Genomic DNA, 18,280 nt, shown 5'->3' on the forward strand with positions numbered 1-18,280 from the left:
CCACTGACAACACCTTTCTACGCTTCCCCGTAAATCCCAGCCACTGAAACACTTCATTGATCATTGTGCCAATAAACCGTCCAAAGATGTACCATTCATCAGGACTCTGTCGCTGTTTTCCCGTGATTCCCTCACCACAACACGACTCAAACGATCACGACTAGCAAATTAAAAATATTTTACCCGAGCTTGTCTCACTATCGACCTACCAGCTGGGCTCCGAACTGCCCTTGATTGACCTCTGGGGCGGTGTTGGAAGTTCGGCGAACCTCCCAGCAGGGCGCGGGGCACCTCTGTTCTGTCTGCCCGGTGAATCAGGCTAGATCCGTGACAGGGGGCAGAGGTCATCGGAGCCGTGCTCCAAAGAGCTGCACGAGCGCTGGGGTCACGGAGGGGTCAGCCCACCCCCGCTTCTTCGTGATGCCTTACAAGAAGCGACAGGGAGGTGATGGAAGTGGGAAAGGCAGGAAAGCCCCGTTCTTCATTGTGGATGAAACTTCCAAGAACACGCAGGCGAGTTTGCGTAACGCAACGATAGCAAAAGATTAACGCATTGTCGGTCGCGTCGTCACTTTGTTGCACTGGTTCAGTTCCGGTCGTAGGTATGTCAATTTCTTTTTTGCTTGCTTGAGTTTGCACTTTTGGACTAGATTCTAATATGTGAATTCAGGGCCATAGAGTGAAATGATAAAGGGATATTGAGAGGAGAGACTCCTGTCCAACTGATGCTGTTCGCTGTGCTAACTGCTATGAATTTCGTATTGATCCTTCTTTCTTGTTAGCTTTTTACGTTGTCTTTGTGCTCCGGCCTTCGAAGTCATTCCTTTCAGTCTTCACTTCACATATGAGATTCGTCGAATATTCATTGAGACAGCGTTGATTATCAAATAATTACTTACCGGGGACCATAACCGTTTGTGGTTACATGGATGCAGCGCCAAGAGGTAAGGGAAGACGGAGCATAACGTTAGAAGAAAATGAATATGACGGGGCTGGATCACGAGAAAGAAGGCCCGGAACGGAAGGATGGTGGATGATGAAAACAGACGGGAATGAGTTACCTACACGTGAAATATTGAAATGAAAAGGAAGACATTAGACAAATGTCCATTGACATCAAGAAAGTTTATGTTGAGACGCGTGTTTCAGAGAAACACATTATCGCTAGCTAGCGATGTCATTAGACAGTCATAAATGTCGCTTGAATTTAGCTGTTTCAAATTAACTAACCTTACATTCAGTAAGCACTAAATGAATTTAAAACTTCGAATAGGGCCGTGATTGGACGGTCGACAGCCCCGCCATTGACGTCACGCCAGTGTGAAGCTCATCGACCAGTGATGCATCGGAACATCCTGCATGACTCCTCCGTTCTTCTGCGTGTTTTGATTTCATACGTATAAACCAGAACCAGACTGTATCGCCCACTTGTCATGTGAATATACACTAAGGATGCGGTTAATTACTTGCCGTTTCCCTCTTGGTTTCCCGGTTTCAGTCGAGTTTTCAAATGGAACCACAGCATGCTTACACGGAACACCTGTTGAATATGTTCGGAAATATTTGCTGTTTCTGGTCATTGTGACGGAGCAAGTATGTAGTATTCGTGACGAGCCAGAAACAAGTACGAAGTGCATGATCCGGTTCACGAACGGGCATTTCCTTAGCGCAATCACATTCTACTTCAAGTTTATTTTTATGGTCGGATACATTCTACCGACAACTTATCAAACGAATGCCTGCGGTACCTAGTACCTATCTCCCCTCTCCCGACACACACAATCTTTTTGCTAAAAGTGGCGAACTCCAAGCATGAATTAATCCAATCCACAACCGGTAGATACGAAAGAAAACATTTTGAACCTGGCATTGCATACGCCCCGGAAAATAATGCATGTAACTCGAACGTTTGCATTCATATAAGCAGATGTGTTCCTTTTCCTTCTTGAATCCTATGGACATGAAGCACACCTGCACAGTGCACAGCCTCGCATGGTTGACATTCACAGTTCATTCAACAAATAACTTATCATATTCTGGGCTCCCGATTCGCTCATATGGTCGCTGCGTTTGACTTTGCCGAATGGGCTGACTGTAGCCTGCTCTCTGCCGAGTGGTTCGGGGCACGACTGCTAAAGAACGCCCACCATTTGTGACATCTTATATTGGCTCCTAAGCCGTAGCAAAGTCTATAGAGTGCCTCAGTGACTTCCCCATGCCTTCCCCAATCGTCTGACTCAGACCGTCGTCAATCGGTTTCGATTCGTTTCAAATCGCCGCTCCGAGGTATGACTTCAGTCACAGTTGAAAGGAATTGGTCGGTTGTCGTGAATTGTTTGTGACGGGTTAGTTGCGCCACAGTAGCAAACGTGGTGGAAAACAGGATTGAGGCAATTAATAATGCCGATGTCCCACACTTGCAGTCCGAAGAAGTGTAAAAACAATGTCATTTTCTTATTTTGTTGCCACGAATTTTACCACCTGCAACGTTGCTTCATTGTCAATTTATATCTAAGCACAGCAGACAGGTGTCGCCGAACGATATAAGAGCCTGAAACGGAGCCGTTCAAGCAGCAGTGACAGAAAAATTGCCGTCATGTTCGGCCTGAAGTTGTTGTTTTGTCTTCTGGTACAGGGCCTTGCCCCATCCTCTTCGGTGAAAGGTACGATAGCAGGACTTCATTGGTTGTCAGTTGTTACATTACTGCCTCAATATATCATGTCAATTGATAATCTAACTCAACTTTCACGATTCAGAAGCTGTCTTTCTCGTAGGCTAGATTCAACTGTGAATAAAAACACAACGGGATTTCAAGGCAAATTCCGAACAAAACTCAGCTTTTATGTTATGCTGCTTGAAGCTGTTGCTCCCTTAGTTGCACTGATCATTTGGCGCCCATCGTGACATTGTCGGTCGCCATGTTCCGTTCCGTTCCAGCTGGTCCCGTGGAGGTAACTCTCGACTCGCACCCACTAGAGGTCCGCGGCTCGTACAACCGTCCCGTGCTGGGGTGCAGTAGCGATGTCCAGACACTGGAGCCGGGCGCCTACATCATCCACTCGCCCAACTTCGACCGGCACAACCCGCAAAACTACACCAACGACTACACCTGCACCTACCAGCTACGATTAAAATACCACGGGATTCTCCGTTTCGACTGTTTCGACTTTCAGCTTGAAGACAGCGATGGGTGCTCCAAAGATCGCCTGAAGGTGACCTACGGAAGCCAGGCGCTGATTTCCTGCGGAAGAAACACACCGCGCACCCTGTACGGCGAATCCCTCGACATTGACTTCACCACCGACTCCAGTGGCACCGACACGGGTTTCCTCTGCACCGTCATGTCCAAGGTATCGACGTCCAGTAGTGGTCTGTTCTGCGGAAGGGGTTTCCTCGAACCGGGAACCTACTCCCTCGTCAGCCTGTTCTATCCAGACAACTACGGGACGAGCCTGTATTGCCGCTGGGATCTGAGCGCGAACCTTCTCACTTATTCTATGGAGTTCAGCTGTAGGGATTTTGATATGGTGTCCTGGGATGGATCTTGTGAGTGGGATTATTTGGAGGTCAACGGGAAAAAGTACTGCAACGGTAACCCACCGCCAGGGGAAGATAGCCCGCTGCCGGTGGGACAGCACGTGGAAGTGGTGTATGAGACCCCCGATTTGCCCGACAAGACCCGCAAAGGTTTCAACTGCACTGTGGTTGTTAAATAAACATCATCCATTGAACCGTAACGCGAAGAAGTGTTGAAAACGCAACGCTGTCTGGCTTTTCCCACAGTATGCATGCACATTGCACAATCGGTGGGTTTGCCTTCGGTGATATACTGAATTCTGTTTTTTTTTTTCGATTTCCGATTGAGGCTGGTGAATATCGTGCGCGTGACTTGGCGATTCGGACATTCGGTTTGTCTACGAACGTCGAACGCCATCTAAGTTCTAACTGGCTGGTTTGATAAAGGGAGAATATGACCCAAAAAATAATTTATGAAACCTTTTTTGTATGTCATGTGAAACACATTTGGGAGGTAAAAATTCAATAAACTACATAAATTATCGATCGATAAAATAATGTTGAACTTCGTAATTCCTATTAACTAAAATTATGTAATGCCTCATTAGTAGGTAACGGCAATTTCGCGCGTATTGAAAAACAAGGCTGTATAAATTTGATTTATTTATAATCATCAAACCAAACTTAAATTTGTGTACATAAATTGCAATCTTTCACAAGGTGGCGTTAGCCTCCAAATTTGCAAAAGAATTTAACCCTCACCCGCATGGGAGGGGGGGGGGGGTCGAACGGACCCCATCCCGCAGTTTTTCGCAAATAACTCGCGTAAAAAGCAGCCGATCGCGACGAAACTTCCAGAACTTTCGAGTTATTTGTTTTACACCAACCCTAGAAATTTCATGACCCTGACCGACCTGTGAGTTGTGACTTAAACTTTGGCGTCTTTCAGAAGAGCCCAGGAAGGGGCCAGGGGTCGAGGCCAGCCAATGCCAAAACACCGAACTGTAGCTCCGCCCGGACTCACTTAGCAACCTTAACGCTAATGGTCATTTCACGATGGAACCGTGCAAATTATATTAGCGGGAAGTTGCGCCCTAGTCACCTCCGGGTGCGTATTATTTAGGCCAGGGTTCATAATGTCCAGGGCACAATGTGTCCAGTGCTCGAATTGGCCAGTGCCTTGAATTGGCCAGTGTTCACATTGTCCAGGGATTACATGGTCCAAAAGTGGCCAACTGGCTGCAGATAGGGTAAATTCAAAGAGGCCAGGGTTCATAATGTCCAGGGCACGATGTGTCTAGTGTTCAAAATGGCCAGGGTTCATAATGTCCAGGGCACGATGTGTCCAGTGTTCGAAATGGCCAGGGTTCATAATGTCCAGGGCACGATGTGTCCAGTGTTCAAAATGGCCAGTGCCTTGAATGGGCCCGAGTTCATAGTGTCCAGGGATTACATAGTCAACCCAACCCAACCAAACCTAACCTAACCTAACCTAACCTAACCTAACCTAACCTAACCTAACCTAACCTAACCTAACCTAACCTAACCTAACCTAACCTAACCTAAGGTAATGATGTTTGCCTACCAGGGATAAGGAAATAGTTTCTCGCATGAATAGATTGCAAGCAATAGTAAATCAAATATTTTTAGGTTAAGTGGTTATGCATCAGGCTTCAGGCCTTCGGCCTGAAGCCAGATACATAACCACTTAACCTAAAAATATTTGATTTACTATTGCCTGTAATCTCTCCTAAGGCATTGCCTTCGGCACTGCACTGCTTTGCATTGAGCTGATTCCGTGTTTTTTACATAATGACGTCACTTTCAGTGACTAGGTAATCCCTGGACATTATGAACTCTGGCCCATTCAAGGCACTGGCCATTTTGAACACTGGACACATCGTGCCCTGGACATTATGAACCCTGGCCATTTCGAATACTGGACACATCGTGCCCTGGACATTATGAACCCTGGCCATTTTGAACACTGGACACATCGTGCCCTGGACATTATGAACTCTGGCCTCTTTGAATATACCCTATCTGCAGCCAGTTGGCCACATTTGGACCATGCAATCCCTGGACATTATGAACTCTGGCCCATTCAAGGCACTGGCCATTTTGACACTGGGCATAGCGTACCCTGGACATTATGAACCCTGGCCAGAATGAATGCTCCCCGTCACCTCCCACCTCCGCCAGCGCCAGGTCGTACCTCAACACGGAACAGGCCGTGCCACCTAGGTGCGCCGGGGAGAACTACAGATCGCATAGTGCCACCAGATGTCGCGCAAACACGACAGGCGCAGATAAATAGATTTTAGATCGTGGGTGATATATTGTAACAGCGTTGATTTCTACCATGCATGTATTTTAGCAACTAACAGCATGGGCGCAGGCACTGGAACCACAACGGCTACCACAACTGCACGTAAGTATGTATTTCTCGAGACCATGTTTGGGCCAGAGTCGCGATTCAACGCATGTCGGCTCGCATTAGCCGCGCATTTGCGGTCTTTTCGTGGTTTCAAGCTTTCAAACATGTGATATGATGCTGGTGCTATGAATAAGGCTGGGTGTCAAGGTCACCTGAAGGTCATGTTAACCCGCGCCCTGCTGGGGGGGGGGTGTTTGAACACCCCCCCCCCCCTTGTGGTTTTTCGCGAATATCTCAAAAACGGCGGCGCGGAGCGCCGCCGTTTTTGGTACACCTTATCATACATCAATTCTACACATTTTGTGAAAATTTCAGACCAAGGTCATTCAAGGTCAGGTCACCAGGTCACTTGAAGTGACATCACCTCATAAAAAGTTTCAATGTCTGTCATAGCTACACCGAGTGACCGATCGCTTTGAAACTTTCAGCGATTGCTAAGAGCAATAGCATGTACAAAATGTATATCTCAGAATTTTGATATCGATGACCTAAGGTCAGGTCAATTTTGCGACCTCCCCATTATAAGTCAATGGGAGAAAATTGAAATGCGCCTCCTTTGGACGAAAGACATTATAAACACTCCCAAACACTGAATTACAAGTGGTTTAGACACACTGAACATGAAAACGGTGTCCGTGACCCCTGTTTATGCCCTGAGGTCATCTTAGGTCACGAATGGTATCTAACAGTTTTTCGCAAATAACTTTTGATAGAGGCATGCTAGAGCGATGAAAACGCCTTAGATGTGTTCAGCTCGACAATACGGATCGACTGATATGCAACATGACCTTTTCCGGTCAGGTCATGACCTTGACCTGAGGTCAAATTTTCAAGTTGACCTTTCAAGGTCAAGTTATAGTTCATTCGATGCGTCTTGACGAGAGGAACACGATGCCGGTAAAAGTAAGCTCGTACAATGCTTGGGTCAAAAGTTATTGCAGAAAAACTGTTTCCGAAAAAATCGTCTATTTTTGCAGTTTTTGCCCCCTGCAGGCAAAACCGTTGACGCTAGGTCAAATCTGAGAGTATTACTCAGAAAGGGCGTTAATAGGGCTATCGAATGCGCTTTTCCGCGGCGCTGTAGCTCTATTGGTTCCCGAGTTATGCGTTGGCTTCTTGGAAATTTTCGACATTCGACCTGGAAATCGGCGAAATTTTGCCTTCAATGACCTCTGGTGACCTGACCTTTGACCTGACCAAAAAATTGACCGAAGTGATTTCCTCATTATTTTTGACGCTCTTTCGAACGCCGCCTTCCGCGTATCGCTACGTGGTCCAGGAGCCGAGTTAGAAGGGGGGGGTGTTCAAACACCCCCCCCCCCCCAGCAGGGCGTGGAAATCCAGGACCCCCAGCCGGGCGCGGGTTAATGACCTCAGTTCACTTTTTAGTGTTTTATACGTTTCTAGGCTAGTTTTTTTTTAGCTGAATTCGAATTCAGCAACCATATGAACATTTACGAAGTAGTTTTGGTGCCTTCGTAGCATGTTACGAAGCTGTCAGAGACGGTTGACACCTGCTACGAATACCCGACAGGACCCCTACTGGTTGACCTTTTATTTCCTGACCTGACCCGAGCTCGCCTAAATTCATGAAGACATCATCGGTGATCAAAACTAACATGATATTCGTGATCAGCACCCGCCCGAAACCCCCATAGAAGCCACAATTCACGCGACATTCCAACAGGTCCCGATTCTCCCGAATTTTGGGTCATTGAGTATTGACCTGACCTGGAAGGTCAACCGATGGCCTAGGACCTTAAAATTGAGTATCATCGGCTTCCTCTCGGCTCGGGCAACACGCTCGTTCTTTTCTCCGCGAAGCTCTAGCTCGATCAGGGTCCAAACGCGAGGGGGGTCGCATCCCCCACACTTGTGCCGTCGAAGGACGCAAAATGGCCTGTGCCGGCGTGGGTTAAGCTGACGGGGCATCCTGGTAAGAGCTTCGTGCTGACACTGACAGCCCAACCGAACATATGTGCAGTTTTTTTTTTTTTGCATCAGCCGTGCACTCTGACCAGCCGCCAGCTATTGAAGTTTTCGCTTAGAAAGTTTCACTTAAACCGGAGGCTCTTCACCAGAGCGCGGATGATTGGGTTCCAAAGCCACACACTACTCAGATTAATTTTTTTCACCGTGGTTAAAGCAGTCATTCTGCATTACTCAACATCCATATGAGACGACTGGTCTTTGGAGAAAAGAGGTCACGGTTTTTTAAACACCGAGTGAGCACCGGGCCTGCGGTTTAGTGACAGCGCAGTACAAAGTGCGGTTTGGGTATACGGCAGGAGAGGTGAGGTGATCAACCTTTGCATTTGTGGCTATCACTTCTCTCAGTCTGCAATTCTTATACGGCTTTGGTTCTGCACAGCATGTCTAATGAAAATTCGCGAATGAGGTAGTATGTCGATTGAACCTGGGCTTCATCATACCTTATCCCTCAAACCATGATTGCATCTGCTTCGTTCATGCTTTATAAACTCAGGAAAAACAGCCAACTCATGTATTTAACAAGTCAGAAATCATAAAAAACAAATCAGGAAAGGCACGATCAAATAATCAGCAAAAAAGCTGAAACAAAGTGGGATGCAATACGTTTTGATATTAGTTCTGAAGCCGGTGTGAAAAAGACGGCTATAACGACGGCATTTCAACCTATTAACAACCAGGCTCCTTGACCATATTTTGAATCTGAAAGCTGAACTGATTTCTGGAACACGCAAACAGTTCTCAGATTCCTGAGAAAAGGCACAACGGCGTTGACATGATAGATATGGAAGACTGCAAGGTGAAATGATGATACATTCCAGGCATGCGTGCAGCATACTTGCTGACATGCGCACTTCTATCCGTAATAATCTCATCACGTTTCCAGACACCCGCGTTGTTAAATGTACGGCGTAGTTACATACCAACAACCACTAATCACTAGTTTTATCACTTTTTCTTCGCACGACCGTAAACTTCTCCGAGTACGGCCATTTTTGTTGATAACGTCATACGCTATACGTTGAGTTATCGCTCATCATTGACGTCGATTTCGAACACCGTTGTCGGATATCGCTCGCATCAAATTTGTTCAGAAACGCCGCGCATCATGCGAACGTTTTACTGTTGGCCTTGGATGTGCGCTATGCAAATCTAACTGCACATTTCCACAACCGGCTCTATACAGTCAGTAACATCGCAACTTAATCAACTGTGCAATCCATCGTTCTTTCCCTCTAAGCCCATCATTGCAACATGTTGTCATTCAATTCCGTGTTGCACACAACGTGACAGCCTTTCCCACTCTTCACTCACTCCACCTGCACTTAATCTCTAACCATTGAGATTAGCGGCGAACGAGCGATTGATCTGATTGCTGAGCCTGTTAAAGAAGCCGTTGGCGTCGATGCTGTTGAACCCGTTGCTGCCCGCAGTGCTGAAACCAGACGTGCCGCTTCCGAACCTGTTTCCTCCAAACCTCGAGCCGACGCCGTTGTTACCGAAGAATTGCGTCTGTGGTCTAAACTGCGGCACCCGAGGGAACGCGATGGGCCTGAAGTTGAAGTTGAAAGACGGCACCCGCGGCACCTGGAACGGCCGGAAGGAGCCGCGGTTGCCGACGCCGCTGTTGAAGCTGCCTCCGCTGTTGAACGTCTGTCCCGTGCCGGTGGTGAAGGAGGTGGTGCTTGCTGGGCGGTTGTTGAAGCGCGTGCTGGTCGTGAAGGCGGTACCTCCGCCGCCCGGACCGCCTGCCGAGGCTGAGGACGATTGGAAGGTGGCGCAGGAGCCGAGGCCGACCGTCGCCAGCAGGAGAGTCAGGTGCAGAATGGAGCCCATGGCTGTGAACAGAGAACATCGGGTCAGCGACCGTGGTGAATGAGTGGCTCGTATTCGTAACGACAGGCAACTAATCGGCAACTCATTGTGCTGGGAGTGGGAGCGGTGGATCGTTAAATCGGAGAATGGTGGGAAACAACACCGCATCATCTCCTCTCTCTCTCTCTCTCTCTCTCTCTCTCTCTCTCTCTCTCTCTCTCTCTCTCTCTCTCTCTCTCTCTCTCTCTCTCTCTCTCTCTCTCTCTCTCTCTCTCTCTCTCTCTCTCTCTCTCTTCAACAAAAGTTGAAATTTACGTCACTTACGACCACGGACCAACCCAACATAGCTTTAAAACGATCTTGAGCTTTCTGTTTCTGTTGTGTTTGTATTCTTCATTTCGGTCGTTAGGACTTTATTTACAGCCCCTAAATACATCTCAACGATACGAGAACAAGTAAGACCTTCTCCAAACTAAAGAAATTCTTAGGAATTAGTGTATTATGACGTACACTATGATCGTTTCACTGCGTCGGACAAACTCTAATCCCTGCTGTTGGATCCGATGGACGCGCCTGTCTCTGAGATTGGGCTTTCCACAGCGTGCTAACCTTGATCAAAAGGCACGCTGTCGACAACGAAAGCCGGACGCAGAATTCGTGACGATGAGCTTCACGCAACGTTCCCGTGGTTTTCCTCGCGTTATTTTTTTCCAATTTTTGACATAGCTGTGCGCTAGTGGAATGGCCGTTATCTATCGTTCTTCTAAGCTGATGGGCCAAAGTGAAGGCCAAAATGGGAGGAGCTCTCTGTGGGCGTTCCATTCAAGACTATCACCCCACTAAACCGGTTTTTGTGGCAAACCTGGACGCCCGGACAGCACGAGAGGGCAGATCACGCGGCTAGGTAGCCTTCTGAACACGCCAGGCTGACCACAAGTCGCCTGCTTTTTGCCTCAGAGGCGAAAATCCTATGGGATGGTGTGCGCTGGTGGACGCCGGCACTTTTGGAGTTTCTCTGGAAAGCCCGTCCTCTGGGCTTTTACCGACGCATGGCGCTATGACAGGTGTGCTGTGTTGGAAACGGCACTGCCGACGGGAGAACAGTGGTATTGGGCGGAGAACAATGCTCAAATGAACGTGACGACGCAAACTCGGGACTCAGTGCGAACGGCCGGAACAAACAGCACGGCCCATCAGCCGGCCAGACCGGATCTAGGCTTTTCGACCGATCCGCTGCGGTTTGTGTGGTGGGACAATACGTAATGCAGCTCCCATCACTACGGAAAACGCGAGAATCAATAGATGGCCCGGGGCCGTGTATATACGAAGCTGCGATTTGACCCCTCCCCATCCAGGGTACATGGAAATACTTACCCAATCCGCCTCCGTCAAAGCATATCACATCTTCAAAATCTGAACGTTCCACAGGAAATGTAGACCCGATCCGCTGTACTACCCTCTCTTATCTTGCGCTCCCTCAGCTCGCAGTCTTACCACCGCCTGACTGCCCAGGGCCATGTGACGAAAAGCTCAGTGTCATGTCTCACTACCAATGCCGACTTGGATGTCTGATATGTGGCTTAGACGTAGCTGATGATTAGGCGAGTTCCCTCAGAAGCACCTCGAGGTAGCAGCAGTTACAATGTAATATGCTCATAATGGTGACTATTGTGTAAAGCTGCGACTTTATGCACCGAAACAATGCATGTAGATTCTACATGTAGTGCATGCATTGTCATATTTGATGTTAGTTATTCATCCATCCCGATATTTGTATTACTATCTGTTTGACTGCACCTATTTGACAGCATGCTGTGGGGAGACAGTCATGAGCGACCCGGATTAGTTATGGATAGGGATTAGTTTCAATTGAAGAGATGCGCCGTAACGGTCACGTTGACCGGACCACTTGTAATCCCCGCGGATAAACTGTACCGGTGTGAGAGTAATCTAAATCCCCTGTAGATATCTATCAGTGGTTATATAATAAATGCATCACGATTTACGCGAATCAGTCTTGTCCTTGAACGTGAGTTTCTTTTAACAGTTATCTTACGACAGAGGTAAATTCGGCGACATGCGCTTTTCCTGTGCTCTTCCTGAAGTGGACAATGGACGTAACGCACGACACAAGTCGTATAAGGAGTTAACCATCAGTTTGTTCACTGACCTACCGATTTAACAAGGTCAAGCTGTTTGGTTGACAGAAATGACGCTTTCCTGTCTTCCGTATAAGGGAATGAGCGTGTCTTTTGTCAATAGCTGAAACAAGCATCCACATCCGCTATTGGTAGCTTAAATCGTGATAGAAGAGAAGCCAGATTTTCCCTTTATAGGCATACCTCCCGGCGTATTGCAATGTCAAAACGGCATTTCATGTGCTCAACGATGCCTTTACATAATATTTTGGGAGTACAATTAAACACCCCTATGCAAAAATCTGGCAAATAAAGCGTATCATCTATTGCCAGATTCTGGTGGTATTGTTTTTCTTTAGAGTTAAGCCTGTATTTAAATTTCACCACAATTTTTTTCTAGGCAACATCGCAAACAGGTCCGTAAACATTAGAAGAGAGTGTTACATCAATTGCACTTTTGAGACACTGACACTTCTTAGAAGATGCCGAAAAGCGTTCACTTGCAAGCGTTCACCGAAACGCTTGCAAACTATACGTAAATGGGTACGGCAGAAGCTGGTCGCCAGACCACGACTATCCTTGGCCTGAATGTCAGAAACCATGGTGACCGGCCTATCCGAACACTTCGTGATTCCTGTAGACACTATAACTCTACAGCACTGTTGCACTGCTGGCGTCTTACATTCCAAACAGCGCTCTGACACAAGTGAATAAAAATACATCGTTTATGGCGTTAAATGGACGGAAACAGCGTGAAATGAGACGTCATGTCTTCCGAAGTCACGACATCGACTGAATTGTGGTAGGAACAAAAAAGCGGGAAATGCCATTGTGCATGCCTCACGACCAATACAATGCCTACACGTGAGTGAAACATGGCTGTTTCAAGTGAACACCTCTGGAAATAACCTTCATGTAGGGCGAATTTACGTCATCAATACTACGCAAGATGTTGTGAAGAGATGGTCATCACGGAATGTCCCGTGGCTGACAGAACGATAAGGAAAATATTTAGGTTTCAATGTCGGCTTTATTATGGTTAGATCGGTACTGCAATTCACAGAATGGCACTACGACTAATAAACCTTTTTGACGCCTTGTGGGTACACAAAAGCGTCCCAATTAACGTTAAAGTAGTCAAGAAAAGGAGCAATGGAAAGTGGATAACAGCAGGGATGATAAAAAAAATGGTCTGCACTTGATGCAAAACTACGGTGTCCATATTGATGTGGAGATAATCACATAGTAGGTCCAATAAGCTGCTTAGTGCTTATCCAAGAGCCGCAAACTTTCAGTCCTACTCCTAAATGATCTTGCCCTTGCCAAGGTGACCACGAGACGTTGCAGCGCACAAAGCTCTGTTGTTGGTAAGCCTATGGTAATTTTGAGTTATAAGGTTAAGCCTGTTATTCCCGATTAGTAGGTACTCTTGTTTGCGATTACCCTATTGAAAATATGCCGTATTGAAAATACCAGCCCATCGTGCAACATCACTTAAGTCCCCGCCCAGACACTTTTTCTTGTTTGATGCTGTGTGCACCGACCAAGCTCACGAAGCCGCACAGGTCACCCTCATAAACATTCAGCGACCCAATCTCCAAACCTTACGCCATACCCGTCAGAACTTCGCACACCATGACACTACGCCCCAGTGACGTTCACTGCACTCAACGTCATTACCTTTCACTTTCGACAAGAACAGTTACCCTCGCCCTCGGTCACTCACCTATGCTTCCCACTCCTCTGATTTGATCTTCCCTTCTCTCTCTCTCCTCTCTTACTAATCCGCACCTCTCCCTCTAACACGGGTCCAGACCAAACACTGAGCCGGCTGTGGGGATCCGGCTCACTTATGTAGGAGTGCAGAGGGCGCCGGCGACAGGCCGGGGCTGTGGAACGGCCGTCCAGGCACCGGGGCTGTGGAACGACGACCCGTGCGGTGGAGGTCCCAACTCCAATGGTAGCCGGAAAATGAAAAATAAAAATGTCGTTGCTACATTTTTAATATGATCATATCACCGTTCTCGATAGAAAACTTAAGATGTGACGTTGCTAAAATATCCCCTTTTATTCGCTTTTTTTGGCACAGGATGGCTCTTGTGACGCCGATTTTGGTGCCGTATCACCTGAGCTGACACCCATAAGCTCCGCATATTTTAAAATTGTGGCCACGGATCACTTGTTCAGGTCACCAAGTTGAGGCTCAGTGGTTTATGAAAAAAACTGCGCGCTAACGAGATCGAATGACTTCCATCTCCCTAAGATATTGATGAACATCTGCTGTACGTATTTATTGCGCACAAAGCCAATATACGAATCACGCTGTTTGACCTCAAATGACCACGTGTTCTGCCAGTGCCCTATTAGATGTAGTAATGGTTGCAAAGCAAAAACAAATGCTCATTAGGTATAGGGATAGAAATACAGACACGAGAGATAACTAATTGGAATTTGAAACAATTGCATCGATGCAGTACACAATGATGTCATACAGACTAACGACGATACAGAATTGATGACAGCATATTTACTGGCCACAACAGCCACGTCAGCGGTCACACCCCTAAGATGAATTGGTGCACTAAATGTCAGCCACTTAGATTGGCATATCGCACCGCATTGTCACGCACCAGGGGCCTCGTGAGGGCCGGGGTGGCTTCTCCTCATGGGACCTGCAGCATTTCAGGATTCAAGAGGGCTTGGTGTGCTTCCGTGTCCATTCGCAAAGAGAGAGAGGAATGCTGCTCAGTGCTTAGAGCGGAGCTGACCCTTGACCTTTACCAGGTTACCTGGCCTAACTTCTTTCTTGGTCGAAGTTTCCGCTACCCGGGATGCTTACTCAAACCCACAAATTGTTAGGACCAAAATTCTTCCTAAGACAGCAGCAGCGAGGACTTTTCAAAACAGCATGTCAGACTTCTATCAGCATCCTGAATCGAGGAGGGCTCTGCAGCAGCACCCCTTGAGACCGTTGGCCGTTCTTCGGTACTGCTCAAACCACTCCGACCGGACGGCAAACCGATCTGTCGGCTGGCCGCTCCTCTACGACGCTCACCATTTTTTTTTTTTTTTTACGACGGCACTGGCGCTTCCGTCCGTCGTGACGCAGTTCCGCGGGCCGCCGGATGTGACGCCCTCAGCCCGCGTGACGCGAAATCGTGACAGCTCATGGACATCGGACACACCTCGAATCACACACAAACGGTACTGGTAGCAGGAGTCGTGTCCACAACTGTACTTACATCGTCCATCCTTAACTTCGTCATGACTCATTCCACAGCTCTGAATTCTCTAATTCATGAATTCGCTTGGTCATAGCGAGCAGTTATTGAAATTATCGAATTGTTAACGCTTAACCCTATTAGTGGCAGGGGGGGGGGGGTTGTTTTTATCCACCCCTCAGGTTTTTCGGGAATATCTCCGAAACCGCAGAAGCTACGATGCTGAAATTTTCTGACTTTTCCTAAAACTAAATTGGGCACATTCCCTGAAAATTTCAAGTTCATAACTTTACCAGGGGCGGCTCCAGAGCACTGGGAATTGGGGGGTCCTATTCGTGAAGCGAGTCATTTGGGCGAAGATCACGATGCTGCACCAGTTTTACGAACAGTGAATGAAAGGTATCATGTGATAACATATACAAAGTTATTGTGCATCCTCTTTTGACACGTTTTTGCTATACCTAATAGGCGGATCCAGGCGTCCAAAAAGGGGGGTTATTTTTTACCTCCCAACATAGGTGCCCTGACACCGCCTATGCATGACCAATACAATTTTAGTCGCTCTCTCATAAGAAAATTGTAACATAACAAGACCATTGCCACCCTTTTTAGAAACAGTACCAACAAAAACCTTATTTACTATACTTTTTGTGTACCCCCAATCTCAATGATCTGTATCCGCCTATGATTTTTGAAAATGCATATTTTCAGGATCCATGTGAATTCCTGGTTCATTCTCTATCGATCGGCAAAAGTTGCGTTAAGATTGGTTCAGAAACCTGGCCGTGAGAAACAGTCTAAAATGTATCTGCAATTTGCCCGTTTTTACCCCCCTCTACCCCCCCCCCCTAATGACATTTTTTTTTTTAGAAATGTAGATCTCGTTGAGCGAAATCGAATGCCGTTTGAATTTTGAAAATCGGCCCGTTAGATCTCGAGATATCAAGGGGGGGGGGGTCGTAAACAGCCCCCCCCCCCTGCCACTAATAGGGGTAGCCAGGAGCCTGCCACTAATAGGGTTAACAGCATTGATGGGCATAATGAACGAGCCGGAGGGAACAGTTCGTTTCAAGTGTAAAAGTCAATGGGTGATTTTATGCAGCATTGTTTGGTCCTGGTATTCATCAATGCACTATGTAACAAACAACCATGGTTCAGTTATTTCGCATCACATTTTCTATCGCGAAATGTCTATCGAAATGTTTGAGATCAACCAGACGAGCAACGCAGGATCAGTCCAGCTCCCAGTCATCTGTTATACCTATCGACCTGTTATGATGTCACTTATCGAGTTCCAGACCTGAGACCAGCGCCTCCACGGCAGACGCAGCGGTTTTACTGCGTCGATTTCGCTGTAACGGTGCAGTGTTCGATGAAAAGTACCTCCCGGCGCCCCGCTGCTCCCACTCCTCCTCTCTCCCTCTTTCCTTCTCATTCACCCACGCCCAGATCAGCCTACTCCCCTCCTCTCTCTCCTCTCTCTCTCTCTCCTCTCTCTCTCTCTCTCTCTCTCTCTCTCTCTCTCTCTCTCTCTCTCTCATCCCCTACTCTTCCCCATCCACCCGCGCCCAAGTCGTGACTGCAATAGAGCACGCTCAGGAAGGGACGAACGCTACACCGCCACGGGGATTCCAGACGCTCGGGTCTATGAAGCCGAACTGCCCGTCCCATGGGGAGGGAGGGGCGACCATTGTCACGACCAAGACTCCTCGTGCTGGAGCGTGAGGCGTGATGTAGCCTTGAAACCAGAGCAGGGGGGGGGGGGCGTGGCAGAAACGAATGATCCGGCGAATGAACTACGCGTCGTGGAGGAAACACTAGCGGGTTGGGTTCATCGACGCCGGCGCTAAGTGATGTGTTTACGCCGGTAGTTTCGGTGAGCGCGAGCTTGGACTGCGGGTGGTACAGGTGTCAAAGGGTGCACTGATGCGCTCGCCACCCGGATGTGGTATATCAAGGTTGAGCAATCCGTGTTGTTATAGGTAATACCGTTAGCTATGTCGTGTTGGAAGGGAAGCGAAGGCAACAGACGGGCACAAATAAAGACTTACAGAATAAATATAGGTAATGTCTGTCTAAAAAAATGAGTAGGAATTATTTAGTGAATTCCCGGCTTGAGTGGTTTCTTATTGATATAAAAAGGAAATATCCGAATGTCCGAGATTGGAGATAAGTATTTCAAATTGGAGATTCAAACAAAATATCATAAAAACATAGCCTCTGCCTACCTTTGCCATGAAAATTTCATCGACGCGCCTGTGGATGCCTCTTATAGCATATATGTCGGTAACACCTAAAGCCATAACCGCCAAAGGCATGACTATATATTACTGACCGGGCCGACGAAATTATTTGGAAACGAGGTTTGCAAAATTGACGGAGGCCCGAGTGCGGAGCACGAGGGCCGGAGTCTAATTTTGCAAGCCGAGTTTCCAAATAATTTCGTACGGCTGAGGTCAGTAAGATTTTTCCTACATGCCGCATACCTGCTAAGTAGTTTCGACAGGTTTTGGTCGTTTTGGTGACATTTTTATACAATTGTTTGTCCATAATTTCCGAACATGGTGATTGCGCTACTGCTGTGGATAAAGCTTGAAAGGAAATTTATAGAAGAAAATGCATCAAAATACCTCACTTCAAAAAGAATCGCGTCTGAAAATATCAACTCAGAATGGCACAACAATTGGATATCCAAGGAACATCATGCATGAATAATTTGCCACGACATAAGAACAAGAAGAAGGTAGAAGGTATAATATTCCTAGTGATTAAACGTGAATTTTCCAGTGCTCTTGCAAGAATCTTTTCTTTATTTATGTGATCGTACTTTGTTGATGACCTATGGCTAAACTTTCGTGAAATACATTATATTTTCCATATTTTACATGTTTGTTTTGAGGAAAGGACTACAACCGTCAAATAATAACGCAATAACTTACGCCCAAGGTATCAGTGGACATATCAAATGAAGATAAGAAACAAGCGATAACGGATTTCGATTAATAGAAGCATATCTTGCCATAATTTCGGCTTTGTAACCAATACAAAGTATTTCAAACCCCTTGATAAGCAGAGCAGATATTTTTTACAAAAAATGTTGGTTTTCTAATCTTACGCGGCAAATATCATGCAATAATGATATCAATTATACATTTCCTATCAA

General features: G+C 47.0%; 2 protein-coding genes across 3 annotated transcripts; one reads left to right on the forward strand and one right to left on the reverse strand.

Annotated features, from left to right (window-relative positions):
• The first annotated feature begins 2,415 nt into the window (after positions 1–2,415).
• Positions 2,416–3,738, forward strand: LOC122372185 (cubilin-like). The gene is made up of 2 exons (XM_043349088.1): positions 2,416–2,663; positions 2,939–3,738. Exons 1-2 carry the CDS (start codon positions 2,597–2,599, stop codon positions 3,715–3,717), a joined length of 846 nt encoding a protein of 281 aa, XP_043205023.1. The 5' UTR covers positions 2,416–2,596; the 3' UTR covers positions 3,718–3,738.
• A 4,705-nt stretch (positions 3,739–8,443) lies between these two features.
• Positions 8,444–13,758, reverse strand: LOC122372189 (nucleoporin NUP145-like). 2 transcript variants are annotated; one of them, XM_043349092.1, is made up of 2 exons: positions 13,623–13,758; positions 8,444–9,781 (listed from the first exon to the last, which is right to left on the reverse strand). In XM_043349092.1, the coding sequence occupies exon 2, from the start codon at positions 9,777–9,779 to the stop codon at positions 9,276–9,278; it is 504 nt and encodes a 167-aa protein (XP_043205027.1). In that variant the 5' UTR covers positions 9,780–9,781; positions 13,623–13,758; the 3' UTR covers positions 8,444–9,275. The 2 variants fall into 2 exon arrangements, with proteins under 2 accessions (XP_043205027.1, XP_043205028.1); XM_043349093.1 differs by lacking the exon at positions 13,623–13,758 and adding an exon at positions 11,133–11,245.
• Positions 13,759–18,280: the final 4,522 nt, after the last annotated feature.

Source organism: Amphibalanus amphitrite, unplaced genomic scaffold (genome assembly GCF_019059575.1).
Source record: "Amphibalanus amphitrite isolate SeventyFive unplaced genomic scaffold, NRLGWU_Aamphi_draft 001327F_arrow, whole genome shotgun sequence".
In the NCBI taxonomy this organism is placed as follows: Eukaryota; Metazoa; Arthropoda; class Thecostraca; order Balanomorpha; family Balanidae; genus Amphibalanus; species Amphibalanus amphitrite.

Excerpts from the sequence above, each read along its gene's own strand:
- LOC122372189 (XM_043349092.1), bottom strand. The coding sequence starts at position 9,779 with ATGGGCTCCATTCTGCACCTGACTCTCCTGCTGGCGACGGTCGGCCTC.
- LOC122372185 (XM_043349088.1), top strand. The coding sequence starts at position 2,597 with ATGTTCGGCCTGAAGTTGTTGTTTTGTCTTCTGGTACAGGGCCTTGCC. Across the intron at positions 2,664-2,938 it reads CCCATCCTCTTCGGTGAAAG|CTGGTCCCGTGGAGGTAACT; the intron begins GTACGATAGCAG and ends GTTCCGTTCCAG.